This window comes from Mytilus trossulus, chromosome 5 (genome assembly GCF_036588685.1).
Source record: "Mytilus trossulus isolate FHL-02 chromosome 5, PNRI_Mtr1.1.1.hap1, whole genome shotgun sequence".
Lineage (NCBI taxonomy): Eukaryota > Metazoa > Mollusca > Bivalvia > Mytilida > Mytilidae > Mytilus > Mytilus trossulus.
The window spans coordinates 3898439-3922219 of record NC_086377.1 but is presented as its reverse complement, the minus strand read 5'-3'; the positions used below and the strand labels follow the sequence as shown (position 1 = coordinate 3922219).

The 23781-nt window shown below is 31.0% G+C and overlaps 2 protein-coding genes across 2 annotated transcripts; both read right to left on the bottom strand.

The window, feature by feature from the left end:
* Positions 1-2818: 2818 nt before the first annotated feature.
* LOC134719361 (uncharacterized) lies at positions 2819-5153 on the bottom strand. Its single transcript, XM_063582367.1, has 3 exons — positions 4936-5153; positions 3597-3916; positions 2819-2895 (listed from the first exon to the last, which is right to left on the bottom strand). Exons 1-2 carry the CDS (start codon positions 5114-5116, stop codon positions 3606-3608), a joined length of 492 nt encoding a protein of 163 aa, XP_063438437.1. The 5' UTR covers positions 5117-5153; the 3' UTR covers positions 2819-2895; positions 3597-3605.
* Positions 5154-13769: 8616 nt separating this feature from the next.
* On the bottom strand, positions 13770-16012 carry LOC134719316 (uncharacterized). Its single transcript, XM_063582324.1, has 2 exons — positions 15794-16012; positions 13770-14086 (listed from the first exon to the last, which is right to left on the bottom strand). The coding sequence occupies exons 1-2, from the start codon at positions 15972-15974 to the stop codon at positions 13770-13772; spliced, it is 498 nt and encodes a 165-aa protein (XP_063438394.1). The 5' UTR covers positions 15975-16012.
* Between the last annotated feature and the right edge of the window lie 7769 nt (positions 16013-23781).

The following is a 23781-nucleotide window of genomic DNA, read 5'->3' as shown; positions in this document are numbered from 1 at the left end:
GAGAAATGTTTTCTTTTCATTTATAATACTTTCACCCTGAATGTTTTTTTGTGAATCGTAATTAATTCTAGGAAAAAAATTCAATTATATTTATATCAATGAATATGTGCTCATTTCACATTTGTAATGGTATAGATGTGTTTCACTCTTCAAATAAATAGATTATCGACAAATATGAACGAACATATTTTCCCATTTGAACATGTTTTAAAATAATAACTGTACCTTATAGTGATATTTATGAATCTTCTCTATAACTATGAAATTGAAGTTTTATGAGAAAGAAAGTGTTGCTATTCGACAATATCTTATAGATACTAGAAATAAAAGACATACACTCGATGTCATTATTAAAATCCATCAACGAAAAGATGAGAACACCTTATTTAAAATGTATACTTTTTTAATACTTTTATTTTATAATAAATCCGTTATCTAGATATCAGAAGATTTTCAATGAGTGCCAATGAGACAACATTTCATCCAAATCACAATTTAGAAAAGATAAACTAGTGTATGTCAAATTACTGACTTCAACACTAAGATAGGCCCACTACGAACCTATAAAGGGCCCATATAATAACAAGTATAACATCATATAACGTTAAAACCAACAGTGTATATATAAAGGAAGATATGGTATGATTGCCAATGAGACAACTATCAACAAAAGACCAAAATGACACAAACATTAACATCTATAGGTCACCGAACGGCCTCCAACAATGAGCAAACCCATACCACATAGTCAGCTATAAAAGGCCCTGATAAGACAATGTAAAACAATTCAAACGAGAAATCTAACGGCCTTATTTATGTAAAAAAATGATATAATCTATATAAAACACAAGAAACCAGTAACAATCAACAAGGAAATATTAATGTTTGATAAATATCAACATAAGTTCGTTTCAAGAAGAGGTTGGATTGCCAATGTGAAAACTCTCTATAAGAAACCAAATCACATACAAATTGTCAACTAATAGTCTCAGTTAGGTCTTCTATAATGAGTAAAATCCGTACCGCATGGTCAGCTTTTAATTTGCAGGATCCTGTTGATAGCTGTTTCCATTTAACAATTTTATTTACTCACCACTTGCATGCGTTTAGATTTCGTCATTGTGTAATGGTCTAAGATAATTTTTGTATTCTTGTCTTTCATTTTGGCTAATGTGATTTGTCTATATGCCTCTTTGTATTTTGTTTTACACATATGACGTGGCTCTATACTTATACATCCCCTCATTCGTTATTGTTCTATGATAATTTTTGTAGTCTTGTCTTTCATTTTTTGCTTATATGATTTTCTATCTTAATAAAGGAAGCAGTAGCATACCGCTTTTTAAAACTCATGTATCCATGGACAAAAAAACAAAATCGAGGTAACAAACTAAAACCGAGGGAAACGCATTAATTATAAGAGGAAAACAACGACATAACACTAAAATGTAACACACACAGAATAGAACCGAGCATCAGCCAAAACCCTTCGGGAATAACAAATATAACATCAAAACCAAATACATGAATTTGGGATAGACAGGTACCGTGACACGTCTTATCGCAATGTGAATTTACACTAAAAAATTAGAGAAAACAAACGACAAAACGTTAAAATGTAACACACACATAAACGAACTATGATATAACAATGGCCATATTCCTGACTTGGTATAGGACATTTTTAAAGGAAAAAATGGTGGGTTGAACCTGGTTTTGTGGAATGCCAAACCTCGCTTTTTATGCCCGTATCTTGTTTATATGTTTCTTTGATACACATGACGTGGCTCTGTACTTAATTGAACATCATGTCATTGTGTTATTGTTCTATGATAGATTTTGTATTTTGTTTTTTTAGTTTTGCTAAAATGATTTTTTCGAAATGCCTTTATATATTTCTTTATATCAAATAACGTGTCTCTTTATACATCATATCATTGTGATATTGTTCTATGATAATTTGTGTATCCTTTTCATTCAATTTTGCTAATGGGAGTGTCTATATATCTTTTTTGTTGCTTATTTTATTTTGCCATGTGATTATGGACTTTCTATTTTTATTTTCCTCTGAGTTCAGTATTTTTTTTATTTTAATTTTTATACACAATTGTTTGTTTTTGTCCTCCAAGTGTTCCGTGACACCTCTTTCTAAATCAATCAAAGTTATTATGGTCAAATATGCGGCCATGTCCTCAGGAAAATGTCTTCTCTCCTTTTTTTTTTAAACATGAAGAATATTTTCCCCTTTAAATTCTTGGTAAATAGTAGGCAATCTTATTAAAAAAAAGCTTCTTATAAAACCAAATCAGTTTATCTGTGTTTAGTTCATTTAACAGATAAGCAAATGATCGACTCATGTGAACAAAGTTTCAAAAATGATATCGGATATTTTCCTTACGTCGGAACTACAATCCCCTCCTCTTTCATGAATGTTACCTACCGAATTAGATTATTTACCGAATTTGTTATCATATAAGCAACACAACTGGTGCAACATGTGGAGCAGGATCTGCTTACCATTCCGAAGCACCTAAGATTACCCCTAGTTTTTTGTGGGGTTGGGATTGCTTATTCTTTAGTTTTCTATGTTGTGTCTTTTTTTCATTTTTAGCCATGGCGTTGTCAGTTTATTTTCGATTTATGAGTTTGACTGTCCCTCTGGTATCTTTCGTCCCTCTTTTGTTAACTGTTTTATACGTGTGGATAATAGTTTACTACCTAAGAAAAAGTCAGAATTGACAGCAGCAAGTAACATAACAAACAAAATGTCATCAAAAAAATCTCCAACAAAATGATAAAAACAAATCATGTCAAATGCAGAATATTTATTTCATATTATATAAAATAAATCCGTTATACGTCTGTTCTTTCTATGTGAGGTGTCTGTCTACTTGGCTACAATAGAAAATAATACCATTGTATGCTTACATCAATTATTTTTAAGTTTATTTCTAATGGATTAAAATGAAAATCTTTAACTTAATCAATGCGATAAGATGACCTTACCGAAAGGTATGTGATGCCACAATGGAAAAAAACAAAATTTGACGATTCTGAATTTTTTTCATCTATAAGTAAGAAAAAGTAATGCAGATTGTTAGGCATAGCAATACACATCAACCAAGCAAAACGAATGTATCAGAAAAAGATAAACAATTTAAGAATTTGACAATACTGTATGTTATTATATATAGATATGACACCAGGTTTACATTTATGAATACAAAATGCATGGTCATATTACAATTTACATGCATATATATTATGCTTTAATCAATTGAAATTGCTTTAAAAAAGATAAATATTACTCGACTAAGGTTTGTCTAATTTATGTATACATCTCTTTGTGTTTTTGTTGTCGACTTGATGTGTGAATACAAATATAAACTGTGTGACATTGTACGGTCTCTTACAAAGAGAGTGAAAAACATTCTAAATTTAAAAGAGAAAACACACGGTGTGATTTCTCAAAATAAGTAAACAGGGAATTTGATAAACGACAAAAACTAAATTACATGATCCTGATTTGTAAAGAGACACAGTTTTTGTATGATTTGTGTCTTGTGACCAACAAAACTATTACATTTATGTCTCACCTTCAGTTCTTACATTCCTTTTGGTGGCATGCTACCTGCTCCCATTCCAGGATATGTGGGGTAACTCATTTGAGGATACATAGATCCAGGGTAAGTTGGTGGGTATGTAGATCCAGGGTAAGTTCCGGGGTACGTACTTCCAGGGTATGTTTGAGGATAAGTTGAACCTCCAAGACCACCGTACAAAGATGATGTTTGATAATTTCTCAAATATTTACAACATGTGTTCCAGTATCTTGGTAAAAATGGTAGTATACAAGACCTTCTCAAACTCCATTCACTATAACGACATCGACGACGACAAGTACACCATATTCTTCCTGTACAGGAAAGAAATTAAGTTAGGAAATATATAACAATGTAGATAAGGCAGTACATTATTTCAAATACTACAAAATGAGTTAACCAATGCTTTATAAACAGTCTAACAGTTAACTTTGTAAAGCTTGCATTGATCATATCATCGTTTGCATAGTGGACTATGTGTGGATAAAGGTCTGCTTTCACTTTCGGATGATTAGGTTCTGATTATCCTAAATTTTCTATGAATAGTCCTTTTCTTTCTTGTCTTGCCATGTTTTTTTGACGTTTCTGTTCGGCTAACTTATTTAGATTGTTCTAATTGTATTTTTCACATGATCAAATTATGAAACTATCGGAATCGGGCGAAAATGTCGAAATCTATTGACTATGAGATCGCATCAGCCGACATATCATTGATTGTAGCAATTCAAAATGGCGGCTCACTCCTGTCAACTGCAAATGTGACAGTAAATAGGAATTAAGTAAACTATTGGCTGAGAATTATTGGCTTCAAACGCGTGACAAAGAATGATATCCATACACACCAACATGTTACCTTCAATTCATTTCCCCCCTGAAAAAACGTGTTCGTCATTAGAATCGATTATTACTAACTGTATGAGTCGATTTTGAAATATTACTTTGAAATGGCGAAAAGAAAAATCAGAATAATATAGATACATGTACAGATATCAACTTTAAGGAAGTTTGCTACTTAGTTTGAAAATAAAAAGCTTTTCATAAAATTAGTTTATATTGATAGGGGAATAGAAACCAAAATAGAAAAGCAAAAAAAATATATAAAGGTCAATGTGCTTGTTTTCAAAATATTAGTTTTTTTAAATATTGGCGGGAAAATTTTATCTCTTGATTTTTCACATCTTTATCATAGACAAGTAAAATTTCTCAAAATCTATTCAAACATAACAAGGATTTTATAAGACTTTTACAGATGGCTCATAATAATACATAAAACAGATTTATAAAAAGGAAAATGGGGGTCAATTGGCCAAATTAAACTAAATATGCTACAAACCTGAGCTTGATCCATAGATTGGATTAAGGCCTTGACCTTGTCCAGCTGCAGGATAAATGCCACTACCGAGTTGGTCACTGCCCATTCCCCATGGTTGTTGTTCATAGTATTCAGGTGTAGTACATTGGATGAATGGTAATACAGCAAATACAAACAAAAGAAGAAGAGTTGGTAGTCCCATTTTAATGGCAACGTTCAGTGACTTGATGTAAACCTAAGTGAATCAACGGCCAAGTGTACCTAGCTTGGTCTACTAGTAACGGTATATATACCCCTTACTTAATACCATGATGAAAAACATACGTGTACGGCATCCATGTTTTTTTCCATTTTACATCAACTTAATCTTTGATCTGTATGATGTATTGCATTAATCATGATGTTTTGCGGTTGGACAAATTTAATTTTAATTCAAAAGTGTCATTTTGAAAGAAAAAAAAAAGACATGTCAAGTAAAGGTCATCAAAATACAATAAACCACGTGTTAATTTGAAGAACAACAGAACAACCGAACATCACTCGAACCTGATTTCCATGTTTTGATCAATACTGTTAAATAGTTTATGTTCATGTTTTGGTAGATATATTGGTACAAATAGTCACCTTGCATTTAGTAATTCCAGGTTTATTTAGTTCTGTCTTATTAACAGAAAGTAACGTGATTGTTAATATGACAATTATTGTGATCGATTTACCATATATGATTTAAAAACCCCATATTACAAAAATGCATAATTGACAATGCAACTGACTAAAGCACAAATTACACATTGGAACAAAGTTTTCAACAAAACAATATTCGATATCAGAGCGTTACATCCGTTCTTCATTTTACGTTTTTAAAAATAAGTTTATTCTAATTTTAATTTTATCGAATTTTTATTTTCTTTCAAATTTATGGATAAATACTATACCAAGTCCGGTATGCACGTGTTTATTTTTATTCAATATGAGTCTATAGTGTATTACTGGAAGTGATTTTTGATCGCAAACTAACTAATTTTATAACTTGATATCACCATTTAATGACACATAACACAAACAATCAACACAGATCACGTGTAGCAAGTCACAAATAAGTTACTTGAAAAAGAGCTGATATCTGTTTTGTGGTGGGTTTTTTCAAAAGCTTTTCCTTTTGTTAGCTGATACAAAAAATATGTGTGATCAATGCTTTTCACAAAGGACCTAATAGCACAGCAATTACTAATATATGCCACACATCGGAGAGTACCCACAGTTTCCTACTGCTTGTTCTAAGCTAATAACAACTATTATTATATTTTCTGCAACGAATTACATTGATTTCCTAGTTAAATAAAAACCAAAAGTTTTACATGTGAAATAAACGTGGTTATTTCAATCTATGACGTCATACAACAATAGGCGTTGTCAACACATCGATAACGGCGGATCAGAACAAATTGTGAATGCATAGAAAACATATATAGTTCCTGACACTTTTTACATTGATTTCTTTACAAAAAGACAATTGCCAATGTAATAAAAAGAATAACTAATTGAAGAATTCAAATATCGAAAAATATTCAGGTCGTGCATTTGTGAATAAATGTGTTGTTCAGTCCCTCGTTGAATATTTTTCGCTATTTGAATTCTTCCATTTCTTATTCTATAAGTATAACAATCATGAATGTAGGACTAGATTATCATGTATCAAACATCCCGGGGATTTAGATAAAAGACGTTATAAACAGCCAGAGAATATAACTCTATGCAATGTCAAGATAAAGATAGCGAAATAATTTAAATATATATATATATGTATATAACCTTTCTATTTTGAATGCTTTCAATTTAATGAAAAAAAAATATAATACTAATTTATGTTAAACAATATTCAAAGATATAATTTTCTGACGTCAGACATAGAAATCAATGAATGTGTTGGTAGATAGTAGATGTTAAATTGTTCCTTTTAAAATTGATTTACGATGATGACTGATGCACTCATATTTTAACCATTTTATTTATTGTGTCTGTTTAGTTTACGCATCAATGTAAATATAACGGAATTTGATGAGACTTGACAAATTTAGAGGGTTAGTGCTATAAAAACAGGCATTATCCACCATTTTCAACATTTGAAAATGCCTGTACCAAGTCAGGAATATGACAATTCTTGTCCATTCGTTTTTGATGCGTTTTGTTATTTGATTTTGCATTAAGTTCAGTATTTTTGTAATTTTACTTTTTACATTGTTAAAAGAGTGTCCTTTTTTGAAAAAAGTTTGTTTAAATGATCCATAAGTTTACCAGGATCGTTTCTAAATTTCTGGACAGGGTAAACAACTTCTCCGTAAAAATAGGGATGTAATATCCTTTTGTATATATGTATTAGACAGACACAAAAAAACTTCTGAACCAAATCTGTACACCTAAAGAAGAATCAATTAAAGCATAGCGAACACGTTATCATAAATAAACACCGTAAAATGGTGTAAAAAGAAAGTTGTAATCCGAAAAATAAAAATTAACAATATGGAACGCCGACTTTGTAGTAAATTTCATTACGAAGTTTCAAGTGTAGAATTTAAACTGAATCTTTTTCCTAACAGTAGTTGCATGATTAGTTGAATTAGATTTTTTATAAGAATACGGTATTATTATTTGATTATATTTAATCATGTTAATTGCACGTTTGTTTTATCTTCTATCATCGCGGTTTTTTCTTGGGCTGTACTTGGCTAACGATTCAATGAATGTTCTCCTAGTTTAGGTCTCGAAAGCAATCGGTCAGTGAGTGAACGGTAAGAATTTGATTAAACAGCAGTATTTTTATGACCATTTCCAAAAAAAATCTGAATTTTCTTTTAAAAGAACTTTCACGTACTCTTGTTGAAAAGCAGATTTTATGTCAGCTTTCTCATTATATCTCTAACGGGTTTTTTTTCCAAATTATTATTATTTATTGTTATTTTTGGAAATATTCATTTTGTTTACAAACAAAACACAAAAAATTTAAACACCGTGCAATATTTGTTTGCTAATGAAAATAATAATAAAAAAAAAAGAAGATTTGTTTTCATCAAAAAGAGGCAAACATTTTTAACTTTTCCTCACAAGACAACGTATACAGTTATGTCAGACCTTGTTAAACAAAAATAAGTTAAATGTTCCATGAAAACTTATGTATATAAAAAATATCACAAAACTACTGAACTCAGAGGAAAGTTCAAAACGGTAAGTCCCTTATCACATGGCAACATTAAAGCACAAACACATCAAACGAATGGATTACAGCAATGGATATAATACTGTAATGATTAATTTTCAATATAATCTTAATGTTTTGATTTAAGATTTTGAAACTCCATCTGGTCATGCTGGTATCATTGGCCTCTCCTTTTTAATTAATTTCTATTCCAATACCTCATAGATGCTTAACTTTCATTAAAGCATATTATTGTTTCATAGTAAGGTTTTCTGGAATTATGATTGCCGTCAGAAACCATGACATAATTATTTATCGCATATCTTAAGTGTATTGTATAAGTTGTTAAGTTTACTGTGTAAACTATAAATTATTATTGAGTTATTTCCCTTTGTGTGTTTTTTTCTGAATGAACTATAGTGTATTTGGTCTACATCATAATTGTATTTCTTCAATTTGAAACTATACTTGGCTGTATTTCATCTTGTTTGTAGGTTCATTTTTTAGTTTAAATATGTGACTGATTCTACATGAAGGGGGCCGGATGTGGTGCCGCTTGTCTATACATAGAAGAACTAGTCCATATCGTACAGTATGCCAAGCAATACCTCTGGACGACTGACATCACGAGATTCTCTTCTACTTCCGCTTACTATATGATCAACACATGTTTTGTATTTATGCTGTCTGCTGACTAAATATATTCATCAGATTTACAGATATTAAAGGTATTCTGTTTATAACACACACACCTTACTTATTTGTACCATATCGGCACCAAACTATTTACACACGACCCTATAACACAGCAATTACTAATATTTGTCACACATCTGAGAGTACCCGCAGTGTCTGACTGCTTGTTCTAAGTCAATAACAAATAGTATTTCATTGACTGCAATGAATTACAAGACAAGACAAGACAAGACAAACAGTTATGAATGCGTAGAAAAAAGATATAGTTCCTTACATTGTTTACATTATTTTTTTCAAAAAATACAATTGCCAATAGAATAAAAAGAATAACAAACTAAAGAATTCAAATAGCGAAAAATATTCAAGTCGTGACCGAACAACACTTATATTTAACTCATGTGCTACTCGTATTTGTGAATCAATATGTCGTTCGGTTACCCGTTGAATATTCTTCGCTATTTGAATTCTTCCATTAGTTATTCTATAAATAAAACAATCACGCATGTAAGACTAGATTAACATGCATCAAACATCCTGGGGATTAAGTTAAAAGACGTTATAAACAGCCAGAGAACATAACCCTATGAATGCCAATTAAGAAATATCAGTACTGTAGTTGAAGATTTGCCACCGTCAATTGTAGATTTGACGGTCGAAAATGCAGGTTTACTGGCGACGCGTAGCGGAGAGAGTAAAACGGAGATTTGCGACGGTCAAATAAAAATTGACGGTGGCAACTCTTCAACTACAGTACTGTTATTCCGATTCTAATGCATTTCAAAAAGAAATTTTACGATAAAACTTGGAAAAATGTCTAAATTTGACAAATAAAAAAAAATCCGCGAAACATCATGAATGATTTTGGCGCAAAGACATCATGCATACACGTCACGTCATACAAATGAAAACTGAAGGTTATTACGTTACCTATACGCTTCAAATTCGGATAAAATAACATTAAAACGGCGAATTCGAGGTAGGTGTTGTTTTATCTATGATTATATAGTAGTAATCGAACATTTGTTGATTCAATCATTTCAAAATGGTTGTTCCTCCTTAGTTACGCCTGGTCAACTGGGGATTTGATGGCAACTTTTAGCCAATGAAAAAAATTGTTACATATAAATTGCATAAGAATTCATTATTGTGTCATAGAAAGGTCCTCTGGAATAATGATTAACGTCAGAAAACATGACTTAATTATCGCATATTTTAAGTGTATTGTATAAGTTGTTGTGTTTACTGTGTAAACTACGAATTATTATTGAATTGTCTCCCTTTGTGTGTCTGTTCTGAATGAACTTACTGTTAATGTAGGTAAACATATTTGGGGGAGACACTTTTTTGCCTTCAATGGATGTAGTCACGTGTTATATGTTGCTCATCTTCTTTGCAGTGGTTAAAAGTAAAATCACAAAAATACTGAACTCAGAGGAAAATCAATTTGGAAAGTCCATAATCACATGGCAAAATCAAAAAACAAAACGCATCAAAAACGAATGGACAAGAACTGTCATATTCCTGACTTGGTACAGGCATTTTCAAATGTAGAAAATGGTGGATTAAACCTGGTTCTATAGCGCTAACCCTCTCACTTTAATAACAGTCCGTTACATTTACATGATGCGTTAAATAAACAGTCACAATCAATAAAATAGTCAAAATATGGGAACATCAGTCATCATCGTATAACAATTTAACAGGACACAACAAAAACTACTATCTACGAACACATGGATTGATTTGAGTGTATGACGTCAGAAAAATTATATACCTCACATAAATTTGTCGTTCAATGTGCATACAATAGTTATCCAAAGTACCTGGATTATAAACAATTTTAAATTTTACATAGGCAATGAGCGCAGACAGGGTTAAAAAATCAAAAGTATGTAAGAATAAATTACAGAAATCAAACTAGTCCAAAAGTTATACATAGAATTTATGAGAATCCAAAACTTTTAAAAGAAACAATTTAACAGGACACAAAAACCTATCCACGAACACATGGATCTAATTGAGTGTCCGACGTCAGAAAAATTATATACGTCACATAAATTTGTCGTTCAATGTGCATACAATAGTTATCCAATAAAGTATTGATTAACGATAAAAAATTAAAGTTACATAAAATCAAAAATATGCAAGCATTGAAAATGTTTTTTTTTTTTTTATTTGTCATCATTCAAAAGGTTACAAAATTCAGGGATCGGCAATATATGGATAGCTTACCGCTACTAGTATTCACATCGAACGGTGACATTTATAAAATTCAGTATAAACAATAAGTTTTTAGTCCAAAAAATATAAACATCTATACCGAGTAATAATTTTCAATATTTTTTTTTTAATTATACAATTGAGAATGGAAATAGGGAATGTGTCAAAGAAACAACAACCCGACCATAGAAAAAACAACAGTAGAAAGTCACAAACAGGTTTTCAATGAAGCGAGAAATTCCCGCACCCGGGGTGATTTAAAATTTTAACAAATTACAAAAATACAACCATATAACCATACAAGGAGAAATATGAGGTCAAATATCGCTTTCGATTTTCAGTGGTTTTTGTTTTTGATTAGATTTCAAAACGGTTTTTTCTCAATGCAATGGTTTGCAATCGCCTGTTTTACTGAGGATATGAAATACGGCCATTTTTTAATACGTATAACAACAAAAAACTGTAATTTTTTTAGGAAGCACAAATATGCTGCCACATCTTTAGAGAAATGTGTTCTTTTCATTTTTCATACCCTGAATGTTTTTTTGTGAATCGTAGTTAATCCTAGGACACAGTTTTAAATATATCTTTATCAATGAATATGTGCTCATTTCACATAAATATTGTAATTGTTTAGATGTGTTTCACTTTTCAATTAAATAGATTATCGACAAATGTGAACGAGCGTATTTTCCCATTTGAACATGTTAATCATAACTGCACATCTATAATACTAAAAACACGAGGCCTTATTTGTCAGCCGTCATCAGGTAAAAACGACAAATCAAAGAATTCAACTTTTTATAAAGCTAATATAGGACAATGGTGTAGATTAAAATTTACACCAATCCTGAACCTTTTGTTTTCCACATAATTAATATTGCCAATAATTACCAATTTAAGTTCCGGGGCGAATCCGATACCGATACCAATAGTTTATTATTATACCTATTATCTTGTCTGTACGTTTAGTATCTGACAGGCGACAGGTTCACACAGAAAGAGTTTGAAAGCAGAGAAAACTGTATCTTATAATCGACATGACTTTATCAGATGACAATACCAATACTGAAATAAGCGATTTACGCATAGTTATAAACTTTAATTCAGTCACGGACCCGCGATATCACGAGTGTGTTCTAGTTATAGTTATATTTATGTATGTTCTTTATAACTATGTAAATGTAGTTTTATGAGAAATAAAGTATTCGTATTCGACAATATCTTATAGATATTAGAAATAAAAGACATACACGGATGTCATAATTAAAATCCATCAACGAAAATATGAAAATACCTTTTTAAAATGCATACGTTTTAATTCATTTATTTTATAATAAATATGTTATCTAGATCTGAAGATGTTATATGAGTGCCAATGAGACAACATTCCATCCAAATCACAATTGAGAAAAAATTAACTAGTGTATGTCAAAGTACTGACTTTAACACTAATATAGGCCCACTACGAACCTATAAAGGGCCCATAGAATTACAAGTATAACAGTATTAAACGTTAAAACCAACAGTATATATAAAAAGGAAGATGTTGTGTGATTGCCAATGAGACAACTATCCACAAAAGACCAAAATGACACAAAAATTAACATCTATGGGTCACCGTACAGCCTTCAACAATGAGTAAATCCCGATAAGACAATAATAAACAATTCAAACGAGAAATCAAGGGCCTTATTTATGTAAAAAACTGATATAATATATATAAAACACAAGAAACCAGTAACAATCAACAGTGAAATATTAATGTTTGATAAATATCAACATAAGTTCGTTTCAAGAAGAGGTTGGATTGCCAATGTGAAAAATCTCTATAAGAAACCAAATCACATACAAATTATCAACTAATAGTATCAGTTAGGTCTTCTATAATGAGTAACAAGTAACATAACAAACAAAATGTCATAAAAAAAATCTCCAACAAAAAGATAAAAACAAATCATTTCAAATGCAGTATATTTATTTCATATTATATAAAATAAATCCGTTATACGTCTGTTCGTTCTATGTGAGGTGTCTGTCTACTTGGCTACAATAGAAAATAATAACATTGTATGCTTACATCAATTGTTTATTTCTTATGGATTAAAATGAAAATCTTTAGCTTAAAAAATGCGATAAGATGACCTTACCTAAAGGTATGCGATGCCACAATGGAAAAAAACAAAATTTGACGATTCTGAATTTTTTTTCATCTATAAGTAAGAAAGTAAGATACACAATTTAAGAATGTGGCAATACTGTCTGTAATTATATAAAGATATGACACCAGATTTACATTTCTGCATACAAAATGTATGGTCATATAACAATTTATATGCATATATATTATGCTTTAATCAATTGAAATTGCTTTTAAAAAATAAGTATTGCTGGATTTAGTTTCTTTGATTCGTGTTAACCTTTTCTTGTGTATTTGTTGTCGACTTGATGTGTACGGCCTCCTACATAGAGAAGGAATAAAACACCACAATGCGATAAACATTTTAAATTTAAACGTAAAAACAAACGGTGTGATTTATGAAAAATAAGTAAACAGATAATTTGATAAACGACAAAAACTAAATAACACGATTCTGACTTTGAAAAGAGAGCCAGTTTTTGTATGATTTGTGTTTGGCAAGTAGTTTATTTGCACTGCAGACAAGTATAACAACCAGAAATATCACATATCATTACTTCTTTGCCAATCACCAAAACTATAAAATCGATGTATTACCTTCAATTCTTACATTCCTTTTGGTGGCATGCTACCTCCTCCCATTCCCATTCCAGGATATGTAGGGTAACTCATTTGAGGGTACATAGATCCAGGGTAAGTTGGTGGGTATGTAGATCCAGGGTAAGTTCCGGGGTAAGTACTTCCTGGGTATGGTTGAGGGTAAGTTGAACCAGCAGAACCACCGTACAGAGATGAAGTTTGATAATTTCTCAGATATTTACAACATGTTCTCCAGTATCTTGGTAAAAATGGAAGTATACAAGAGTTTCTGTAATTCCATTCCCTATAACGACATCGACGACGACAAGTACACCATATTCGTCCTGTACAAAAAAGGAATCGATTTAAAAAGATATAAATACCAATATGAAATAAGGCAATGTTTTTTTTAAATAGTATATATATAGACTATACCACGGAAATTTTTCATATCGGAACCCTTACCAGTCCTATGTCAAGATATCAGCTCGAAAGCCGACATGGTCGAGTGATGATTTTGATCATCGGCTGATAAGGGGTCTGATATGAAAACGACATGTTTTGATCTTAGAAATTACTTCAGCAGCAGACTTGTAGACAAAAACTATTTTAATTTTTTTTTTAAATGAATGTTTGATCGTATATGTCACTGATTCCTAATAATTTTGTTATCCAACTTTGTTATATGTTACACCAAAATGCAAGTACCATATAGGTGTATTTTCCAGAATTTGTCGAATGACTTCAAAATGTCATCGAAAACGTAACAGAACAGCATGCAATAATAGCCGGAAGTAGTTGATAAAAAACGAAAGCAGTTGCTATAAACCGAAAGTAGTTGATAACAAAAGTCAAACGGCTTCAAATTTAATCAATAAATACATGTACAAATTAGTTTTATTATCGTACAATTATACCTTTATTAAATTTATAAAAAAGAGTTTTAAAATATCTGCTGTGTCAAAGTTAGCCTGTTCATTTTTCAGATCAAAATCTAAATTTGAATACTTTTCGTTAAACATAACATATCATTTATAGTGGGCCACATGTGGAGCGGGGTTTGCTTACTCTCTAGGATAATTACGTTCTGATCAGTCTTAGTGTTTATGTAAATTATGTAGAGTGTTTTTCGAGGACAAATAAGTACGTGTGTCTTTCTTTTTTGACATTAAATTAATCCAGTGTCGTTCGATGCACGTAATGTAATGTGTAAAGATGTAAAGATGTAATTTGAATAATATTAACAGTGTACAAATTCAATTTTAATATTCAGTGCTTCTTTTACTTTGTTTAAAACATCGTGATAGTAAAATTCTTGATACTGCGCAGACTCAGAGATGTACAAATTATTGCTGTTCCTGTTAATCTCGAACGTTATTCAAGGGGTAAGGAAGAATAACAGATATGCATACTTAAATCTTTACTGACATTATTTTTTTAAATTACAGTCTTCCCATGACAATCATTCAAAGTAAATAGTTATCAAAGGTACCAGGATTATAATTTAATAGTTATTCATTAAAATCCTATAGTTTATGACATTATCGACTAATTATATATATATGTATAATCACTACCTGTTTGTTTACGATATTAAAATCATTATCAATGATGCTTTAAAATACGAAAAGTATATCTAAAGTTAGACTAAATTTTAAAATAAATATCGATTTTAATTATTATGGCTATTTAAGGGATATTTTATGCAAGTCTAAGATTTTATTAAATTGTGAACCTTACATGGAGTAAGGAAGAATAACAGATATGCATACTGAAATTCTAACTGACATTCAGTTTTCAAAGTACAGACTTCCCATTAAATCGAAGTAAATAGTTATCAAAGGTACCAGGATTATAATTTTATAGTAATTCATTAAATTTCAATAGTTTATGACATTATCGACTAATTATATAAATAATCACTATGATTTTAAAATTATTATCAATGATGCTATAAAACACGAAAAGTATATCAAAAAATAGACTAAATTTTGAAAAAAATACCAATTTTAATTATAATGGCCAAACATTTACTTAAAATTGGCACAAACCTGAGCTTGAGCCGTAAATTGGACTAACACTTCGACCTTGTCCGCCTGCAGGATAAATATCACCTCCTCCGATTATGTCATCGCCCATTCCTCCCCAAGGTTGATCTATGCTTGGATAGGTACCTTGGACGAATGGTAAGACAGCAATGGCAAACAAAAGAAGAAGAGTTGGAAGTCCCATGTTGATGGCTACGTCCAGTGACTTGATGTAAACCTTAGTTAATCAAAGGCCAAGTGTACCTTCCTTGGTCTATTAGTAACAGTATATATACCTCTTATTTAATATCGTGATGGAGAACATACTTGCATGGTATCCATTTTTATTTTTATTTTAGATAACTTAATCTTTGATCTGTTTGATTAATTACATTATTCATGATGTTTTGAGGTTGGACAAATTTAATTTCAATTCAAAGGTGTTATTTTGAAATAATACAAAAACAGAAATGTTAAAGTCATCATTAAACAATGGACCACGTGTTAATTTGAAGAACTACAGAACAAGAGAAAATCTTTCGAACCTGATTTTCATGTTTTGATCGATACTGTTAATCAACTTATTATCATGTTTTGGTAAATATTTATATGGAAACAAATAATGATCTTTCATTCTGTTAATTCATGTTTATTCTAAAACAGATGTTATCGGTAATGTGACAATTATTGTGATCGATTTACCATGTATATTTTACAAAAATACATAATTTACAATGCAATTGATTAAAAAACCAAACACACATTTAAATTAGTATAAAACAAAATCATCACAACGATATGCAGTATCAGCGCTTTAAATCCATTCTTCATTTTACATCTTAAACAATTTTCGTTTAGTTTTAATTTTATCGAAATTTTATTTTCGTTCAAATTCATGGATACATACTTTACCTAGTTCGGTATGCATGTGCTTATTTTTTTTCAATATGAGTCTATAGTGTATTACCGGCAGCTAATATTTCTTTCAGTTATTGTTGATCGCAAACTAACTAATTTTGTATCTTGATATCATAGTTTACTGGCACCTAATACTAGCAATCAACACAGATCACGTGTAGCAAGTCACAAGTATGTTGCCTTGAAAAAGAGACGATAGCTGTTTTGTGGTTGTTTTTTTCCAAGGCTTTTCCTTTTGTTAGCTGATACAAAAAACCTAATTTCACAGAAATATAAACTTAATGTTTCGACTGATGATTCTGAAAGTTTTTCTGGTGAAAGTGGTATCATTGGCCTCTATTTTTTATATATATATTGCTCTTCCAATCATTTACTGATGTTTAACTTTCATTCAAGTATATTATTAGTTTATTATATTAATTTTAGTTTCTTGTGTACAATTTGGAAATTAGTATGGCGTTCATTACCACTGAACTAGTATATATGTGTTTAGGGGTCAACTGAAGGACACCTCCAGGTGCGGGAATTTCTCGTTACATTGAAGACATGTGGGTGACCTTCCGCTGTTGTTTTTTCTGTGGTCGGGTTGTTGTCTCTTTCATACATTCCCCATTTCCAATCTCAATTTTATTGCTTCAAAGAAAGGAAAAGTCTTCTTGAATCATAGTTAACGGAAGAAAACATGACAAAGTTGTTAAACACATATCATAAGTGTATTGTATAAGTTGTTGTGTTTACTGTGTGTAAACTATGAATTATTATTGAGTTATCTCCCTTTGTGGGCTTTTCTGTATGAACATACTGTTAATATAGGTTAACATATTTGGAAGAGCAAATTTCTGTCTTTCGATGGATGTAGTCAAGTTTTATATGTTGCTCATCTTCTTTGGAGTGGTTTTAGTACTGTGCAGCTATAATAAGTAAAAGATATATATAATCAAAAATGTGCATGCATTAAAAATGTTTCTTTTTTTTATTGATCATCATTCAATAGGTTACAAAATTCAGGGATCGGCGATATATGGATAGCTTAGTGCTGATAGTATTTACATCGAACGGTGACATTTATAAAATTCACTATAAACAATAAGTCCCAAAAATATAAACAGCTATATCGAAAAATAACTTAAATTTCAACAAATTACAAAAATACAACTATATAACCCCACTTAAAGAAATATGTAGTCAAAGATTGCTTTCGATTTTCAGTGGTTTTTGTTTCTGATTAGCTTATTCAAGAAGTTTTTTTTATCAATGTAATGCTTTGCAATCGCCTGTTTTACTATGGATATATACGGCCTTTTTATTACGTATAACAGAAAAAGAAACTTATGATTTGCTGTTATACGTATTAAAAAGGCCGTACAAATATGCTGCCACGTCTTTTAAGAATGTTTTTTTTTCATTTTTCATACTTTTCCCCTGAATGTTTTTTTGGTGAATCGTAATGAATCCTAGAAAAAGTTTCAAATATATCTATAACAATGACTATGTGCTCATTTCACAGTTGTAATTGAATAGATGTGTTTTACTCTTCAAATACATGGATTATCGATATATACAGAATAAAAGGTAGTTGAGTTTTTGATACTGACTCTATCATGTGGAATATCTAGACGAGCCTGTTAGGACGAGTTAAGATATTCAACATGATATAGTCAGTATCAAAAACGAAACTTCCTATTATTCCGTTTATCGGTAATTATGACGTCAAACAATGTTGTGACGTCACGCAATGTATTGCCTAATATTTTCAGTGATACAGCCAGTACGTTGATACTCGAAAATATGAGGCAGTAAGACCAAAGGGAAAAATACGAATTACCGATAAATGTGAACGACCGAACTTTCCCATTTTAACAAGTTGATAATAACTGTACCTTATATTTATATTTATGTATGTTATCTAGAACAATGAAATTGTAGTTTTATGAGAAATCAAGTATTCGTATTCGACAATATCTTATAGATATTAGAAATAAAAGACGTGCACACGATGTCATAATCAAAATTCATCAACAAAAAGATGAGAAAACCTTATTTAAAATGTATACTTTTTACTTCATTTATTTTATAATAAATCCGTTATCTAGACGTTCTATGAGTGCCAATGAGACATATGTCCAAGTACGGTTTTTTAAATTGAGCATAGCCTCACACCGAACAGCTAGCTTTAAAGGGTCCATATAATTACTAGTATAAAATCATTAAACGTCAAAACCAATGGTATTATCTATATAAAAACCACGAAAATACCAATCATGAACCACAACCTTTTAAATGGTGGATTACACCTGGATTATTATAATATATGTTTACAATAGAAAATAAAAATATAAATCTTTTACTGAAATTAATGTTTGATATATAACAAAACAAGTTCGTTTGTTTGGATTGCAAATGTGAAAACTCTCTAAAAGAGACCAAATTACATAGGAATGTTCATGAGTTACCTGTACCGCAAAGTCAGCCGTACATTGCAGGTTCATGTTCATGTTTTCAAATAAATAGGTTAACGACAAATGTGAACGTGCGTATTTTCCCATTTGAACATTTTGATAATAACTGTACCTTATAGTTATATGTATATGTATGTTCTCTATTACAATGAAACTGTAGTTTTACGATGTCATAAGTAAAAGCCATCAACGAATAGACAAGAACACCTTATTTAAAATGCATACTTTTTAATTCATTTATTTTATAATAAATCCGTTATCTAGATGTTCTTTCAGTGCTAATGAGACAAATTTGCATCCAAGTCACAATTTAGAATAATAAACTATTATATGTCCAAGTACGGTCTTTAACACTGCACATAGTCTCACACCGAGCAGCAAGCTATAAAGGGCCAATATATTTACAAGTATGAAATCATTAAACGTCAAAACCAATGATATTATCTATATCAAAACCATGAAACTAGTACCAATCATGAACCACATCTTGAAAATGGTGGATTGCGCCTGGAATATTATAACATATGTTCACAATAGAAAATAAAAACAACTTATCTGAAATTAATGTTTGATCAATAACAAAATAAGTTCGTTGCAAGAGAAGGTCTGATTGCCACTGTGAAAACTCTCTATAAGAGACAAATTACATAAAAATTGTCATGAGTAACCCATACCGCATAGTCAGCCTTAAATTGTAGGTGCAATGTTCATGTTTATTTTCCATAGGATTTAACAGACGTGTTATAAATTCCCTACTTGCATTTCGTCATTGTGTAAAAGTCATTGATAATTTTTGTTATCGTGTCTTTTATTTTGGCTAATGTGATTTTCTATATGCGTCTTTGTGTTTGTTTTATACATATGACGTGGCTCTGTACTTAAGAGAAAACGGTACTATTTATTCTGCCATAGGCGACAATGTTAACATTTTCTAAATTTACCACTTTTTAAGATAAAAACCTGGATAAAACAGTTTATATGTTGTGTTAGTACTTTATTGTTCTGTTTTAAAATTAAAGCCAAATAGTATCATGACCAATTTCCAACGGAGCTGGTTTATGTTATCCATGCCCACCGTCATTTTGCACCAAATTTATGAAATTTTACAAGTCTTTTCGAATAAGTTTCAAAATTTATATTGTAAATATACACACTGCAGTTATTCATAGATAAATAAAAAAATATATTGTTCCCTTACATCCAATCACAGCGCTCCTATTTTGACTTCCTTCACCTGCCTTGAGTACACAAAAGGCCAACCTAATGATGGGAAAATTAAATACTACCGTTTTCCCTTAATTAAACATCATGTCATTGTGTTATTGTTCTATGATAGGTTTTGTATTTTGTCTCTCAGTTTTGATTATATGATTTGTCTAAATGCCTTTATATATTTCTTTGATATATATGATGTGGCTCTGTACTTCAACATCATGTCATTGTGTTATTGTTCTATGATAGATTTTGTATTTTGTCTTTCAGTTTTGCTTATATGATTTGTCTAAATGCCTTTATATGTTTCTTTGATACATATGACGTGGCTCTGTAATTAAATATCATGTCATTGTGTTATTGTTTAATGATAAATTTGTATTTTTGTCTTTCAGTTTTGCTTATAGGATTTGTCTATATGCCTTTATATGTTTCTTTGATACATATGACGAGGTTCTGTACCTAAACATCATGTCATTGTGATAGATTATGTACTAATTTCATTCATTTGTACTAATGTAAGTTTCTACAGATCTTTTGTTGTTGTTAATCTTTTATCTTGCCATGTGATTATGGACTTTCCATTTTTATTTTGTATTGAGTTCAGTGTTTATGTGATTTAACTTTTATACACAATTGTTTGTGTTTGTCCTCCAAGTGCTCCATGAAACCTCTTTCTAAATAATTAACAAAAAAATTATCAGCAATCAAAGCCGGGCATCAAATTTATTATGGTCAAATATGCAGCCATGTCTTCAGGAAAATGTCTTCTCTTCTTTTTTTAAACTTTAAAAATATATTACCCTTTTAAATACCTGGTAAATAGTAAGCAATCTTTTTAAGAAAGCTTCTTATGAAACCAAATCAGTTTACTTGTGTTTAGTTCATTTATTAGATAGGCAAATGATGGACTCATGTGAACAAAGTTTCACAAATGATATAGGATATGTTCCTTACGTCGGAACTACAACTCTCTCTCTTTCTTGAATGTTACCTACCGAATTTGATATCACATAAGCAACACCACTGGTGCCACATGTGGAGCAGGATCTGCCTACATTTACGGAGCACCTGAGATCACCCCTTTGTTGTGGTGGGGTTGGTGTTGCTTATTCTTTAGTTGTATACCTTGTGTGATCCCCAAGGCTGGCTGGGATATAGAAATATGGTCACTTGGACTTCTGCCGACCGGCAGTAAAACGCTTGCCGAAGTGGGGCGTCCGTTTGGCTGTGCGGGATGTATCAGGTTCGCAGTCACGTCCGATCAGAAGGGGGACGTTAAATCCGATGCCTCGTGTAAAAAGAGTGCCACGCTCTTTGCACGTTGAGAACCCTTGCAACAACTCTTTGAGGGGTCCGTATGTGACCTGTTTCAAGGCTAATTTTCTGTCCCTATCCAATGTAGCCTCATTTATATTAACTCTTTTATACGTGTGGATAAGAATTTACTACCTAAGAAAAAGTCAGAGATGACAGCAGCAAATAACAAAACAAACAAAATGTCATGAAAAAAATCTCCAACAAAAAGATAAAAACAAATCATTTCCAATGCAGAATATTTATTTCATATTATATCAGATTAATCTGTTATACGTCTGTTCTTTCTATGTTTGATGTCTGTCTAATTGGCTACAATAGAATATAATAACATTGTTTGCTTACATGTACATCAATTTTTTTGAAAGTTTATTTCTTATTGATTAAAAATAAAACTTGAACTAAATCAATGCGATAAGATGATCTTACCGAACAGTATGTGATGCCACAATGGAAAAACACAAATTTTGACGAATCTCACTTTTTTTATCCACAAGTAAGATAAAATAATGCAGATGTTAAGGAATACCAATACACATCAACCAAGCAAAACGAATGTATCAGAAAAAGATACACAATTTAAGAATGTGACAATACTGTGTGTGATTATGTATAAATATGACAAAAGGTTTCGATTTCTGCATACAAAACGCATGGTCATATAACAATTTATTTGTATATATATTATGCTTTAATCAATTGAAATTGTTTTAAAAAGTATTGCTGGACTAAATTTCTTTAATCCGTGTTAACCTTTCCTTGTGTTTTTCTTGTCGGTTTGGTGTGTCAATACAAGTATAAACTATGTGTCATTGCAAAGACTTTGACAAAAAGTAAACCCACTGCAAGAAATATTATCTTTTATTTTCTTTTTTTTCTTGAGATACAATTCAGTCGTGAAAACACATGGTGTGCTTTATGAAAAATCAGTAAACAAACAGGGAATCAGATATAGAATATATAACAAACGACACAATTCAAGTAAATGCTCCTGACTTTGAAAAGAGAGACAGTAAATTTATGATTTATGTCTGGCTAAATGTTATTGCTGCATACAAGTATAACAACCAGAGATATCACATATCATTACTTCTTTGCCAACCACCAAAACTATTACATCGATGTCTTACCTTCAGTTCTTACATTCCTTTTGGTGGCATGCTACCTCCTCCTATTCCAGGATATGTAGGGTAACTCATTTGAGGGTACATAGATCCCGGGTAAGTTCCGGGGTACGTACTTCCAGGGTATGTTTGAGGATAAGTTGAACCTCCAAGGCCACCGTACAAAGATGATGTTTGATAATTTCTCAAATATTTACAACATGTTCTCCAGTATCTTGGTAAGAATGGTAGTATACAAGAATTTCTAAAACTCCATTCACTATAACGACATCGCCGACGACAAGTACACCATATTCGTCCTGTCCAAAAAAGGAATCGATTTAAAAAGAGATAAATCGAAAATGAAATAAGGCACTGCTTTTTACATAATATATATAACTATATAACACGGCATTTTTCATATCAGACCCCTAACCAGTCCTAGGTCAAGATATCAGCTCAATAGCCGACATGGTCGAGTGATGATATTGATCATCGGCTGATAAGGGGTCTGACATGATAAACGACATGTTTTGTTCTCCTTATTATGTACTTCAGCAGAAGACGTGTAGACAAACACATTTTTTTTAAACCTTTAAAAACATGAATGTTTGATTTGTATTTTTTGATGGTATATTTTACTGATTCCAAATAGATTTCATATCCAACTTTGTTATATTTACATCAAAATACAAGTACCATAGAGCATGTAAAGGTGCATCTTCCAAAATTTGCCGAATGACTTCTAAATGACATTCGATAACGAAACAGAACAGCATGCATTAATAACTGGAACTAGTTGATAAAAACGAAAGCAGTTGCTATAAACCGAAAGAAGTTGATAACAAAAGTCATGACACACGGCTTCAAATTTAATCAATAAATACATGTACAAATTAGTTTTATCATTGTACAATTATTAAATATATAAAAAAGAGTTTCATATCATCTGCTGTGTCAAAGTTAGCCTGTTCATATTTCAGATCAAAATCTAAATTTGAAT

What these genes read in the sequence shown, in the direction of transcription:
- LOC134719361 (XM_063582367.1), bottom strand. Translation starts at nt 5,116, where the DNA reads ATGGGACTACCAACTCTTCTTCTTTTGTTTGTATTTGCTGTATTACCA. An exon ending in AATCTATGGATCAAGCTCAG is followed by an intron (nt 3,917 to 4,935) that starts GTTTGTAGCATA and finishes TTTCCTGTACAG; the next exon opens with GAAGAATATGGTGTACTTGT.
- LOC134719316 (XM_063582324.1), bottom strand. Translation starts at nt 15,974, where the DNA reads ATGGGACTTCCAACTCTTCTTCTTTTGTTTGCCATTGCTGTCTTACCA. An exon ending in AATTTACGGCTCAAGCTCAG is followed by an intron (nt 14,087 to 15,793) that starts GTTTGTGCCAAT and finishes TTTTTTGTACAG; the next exon opens with GACGAATATGGTGTACTTGT.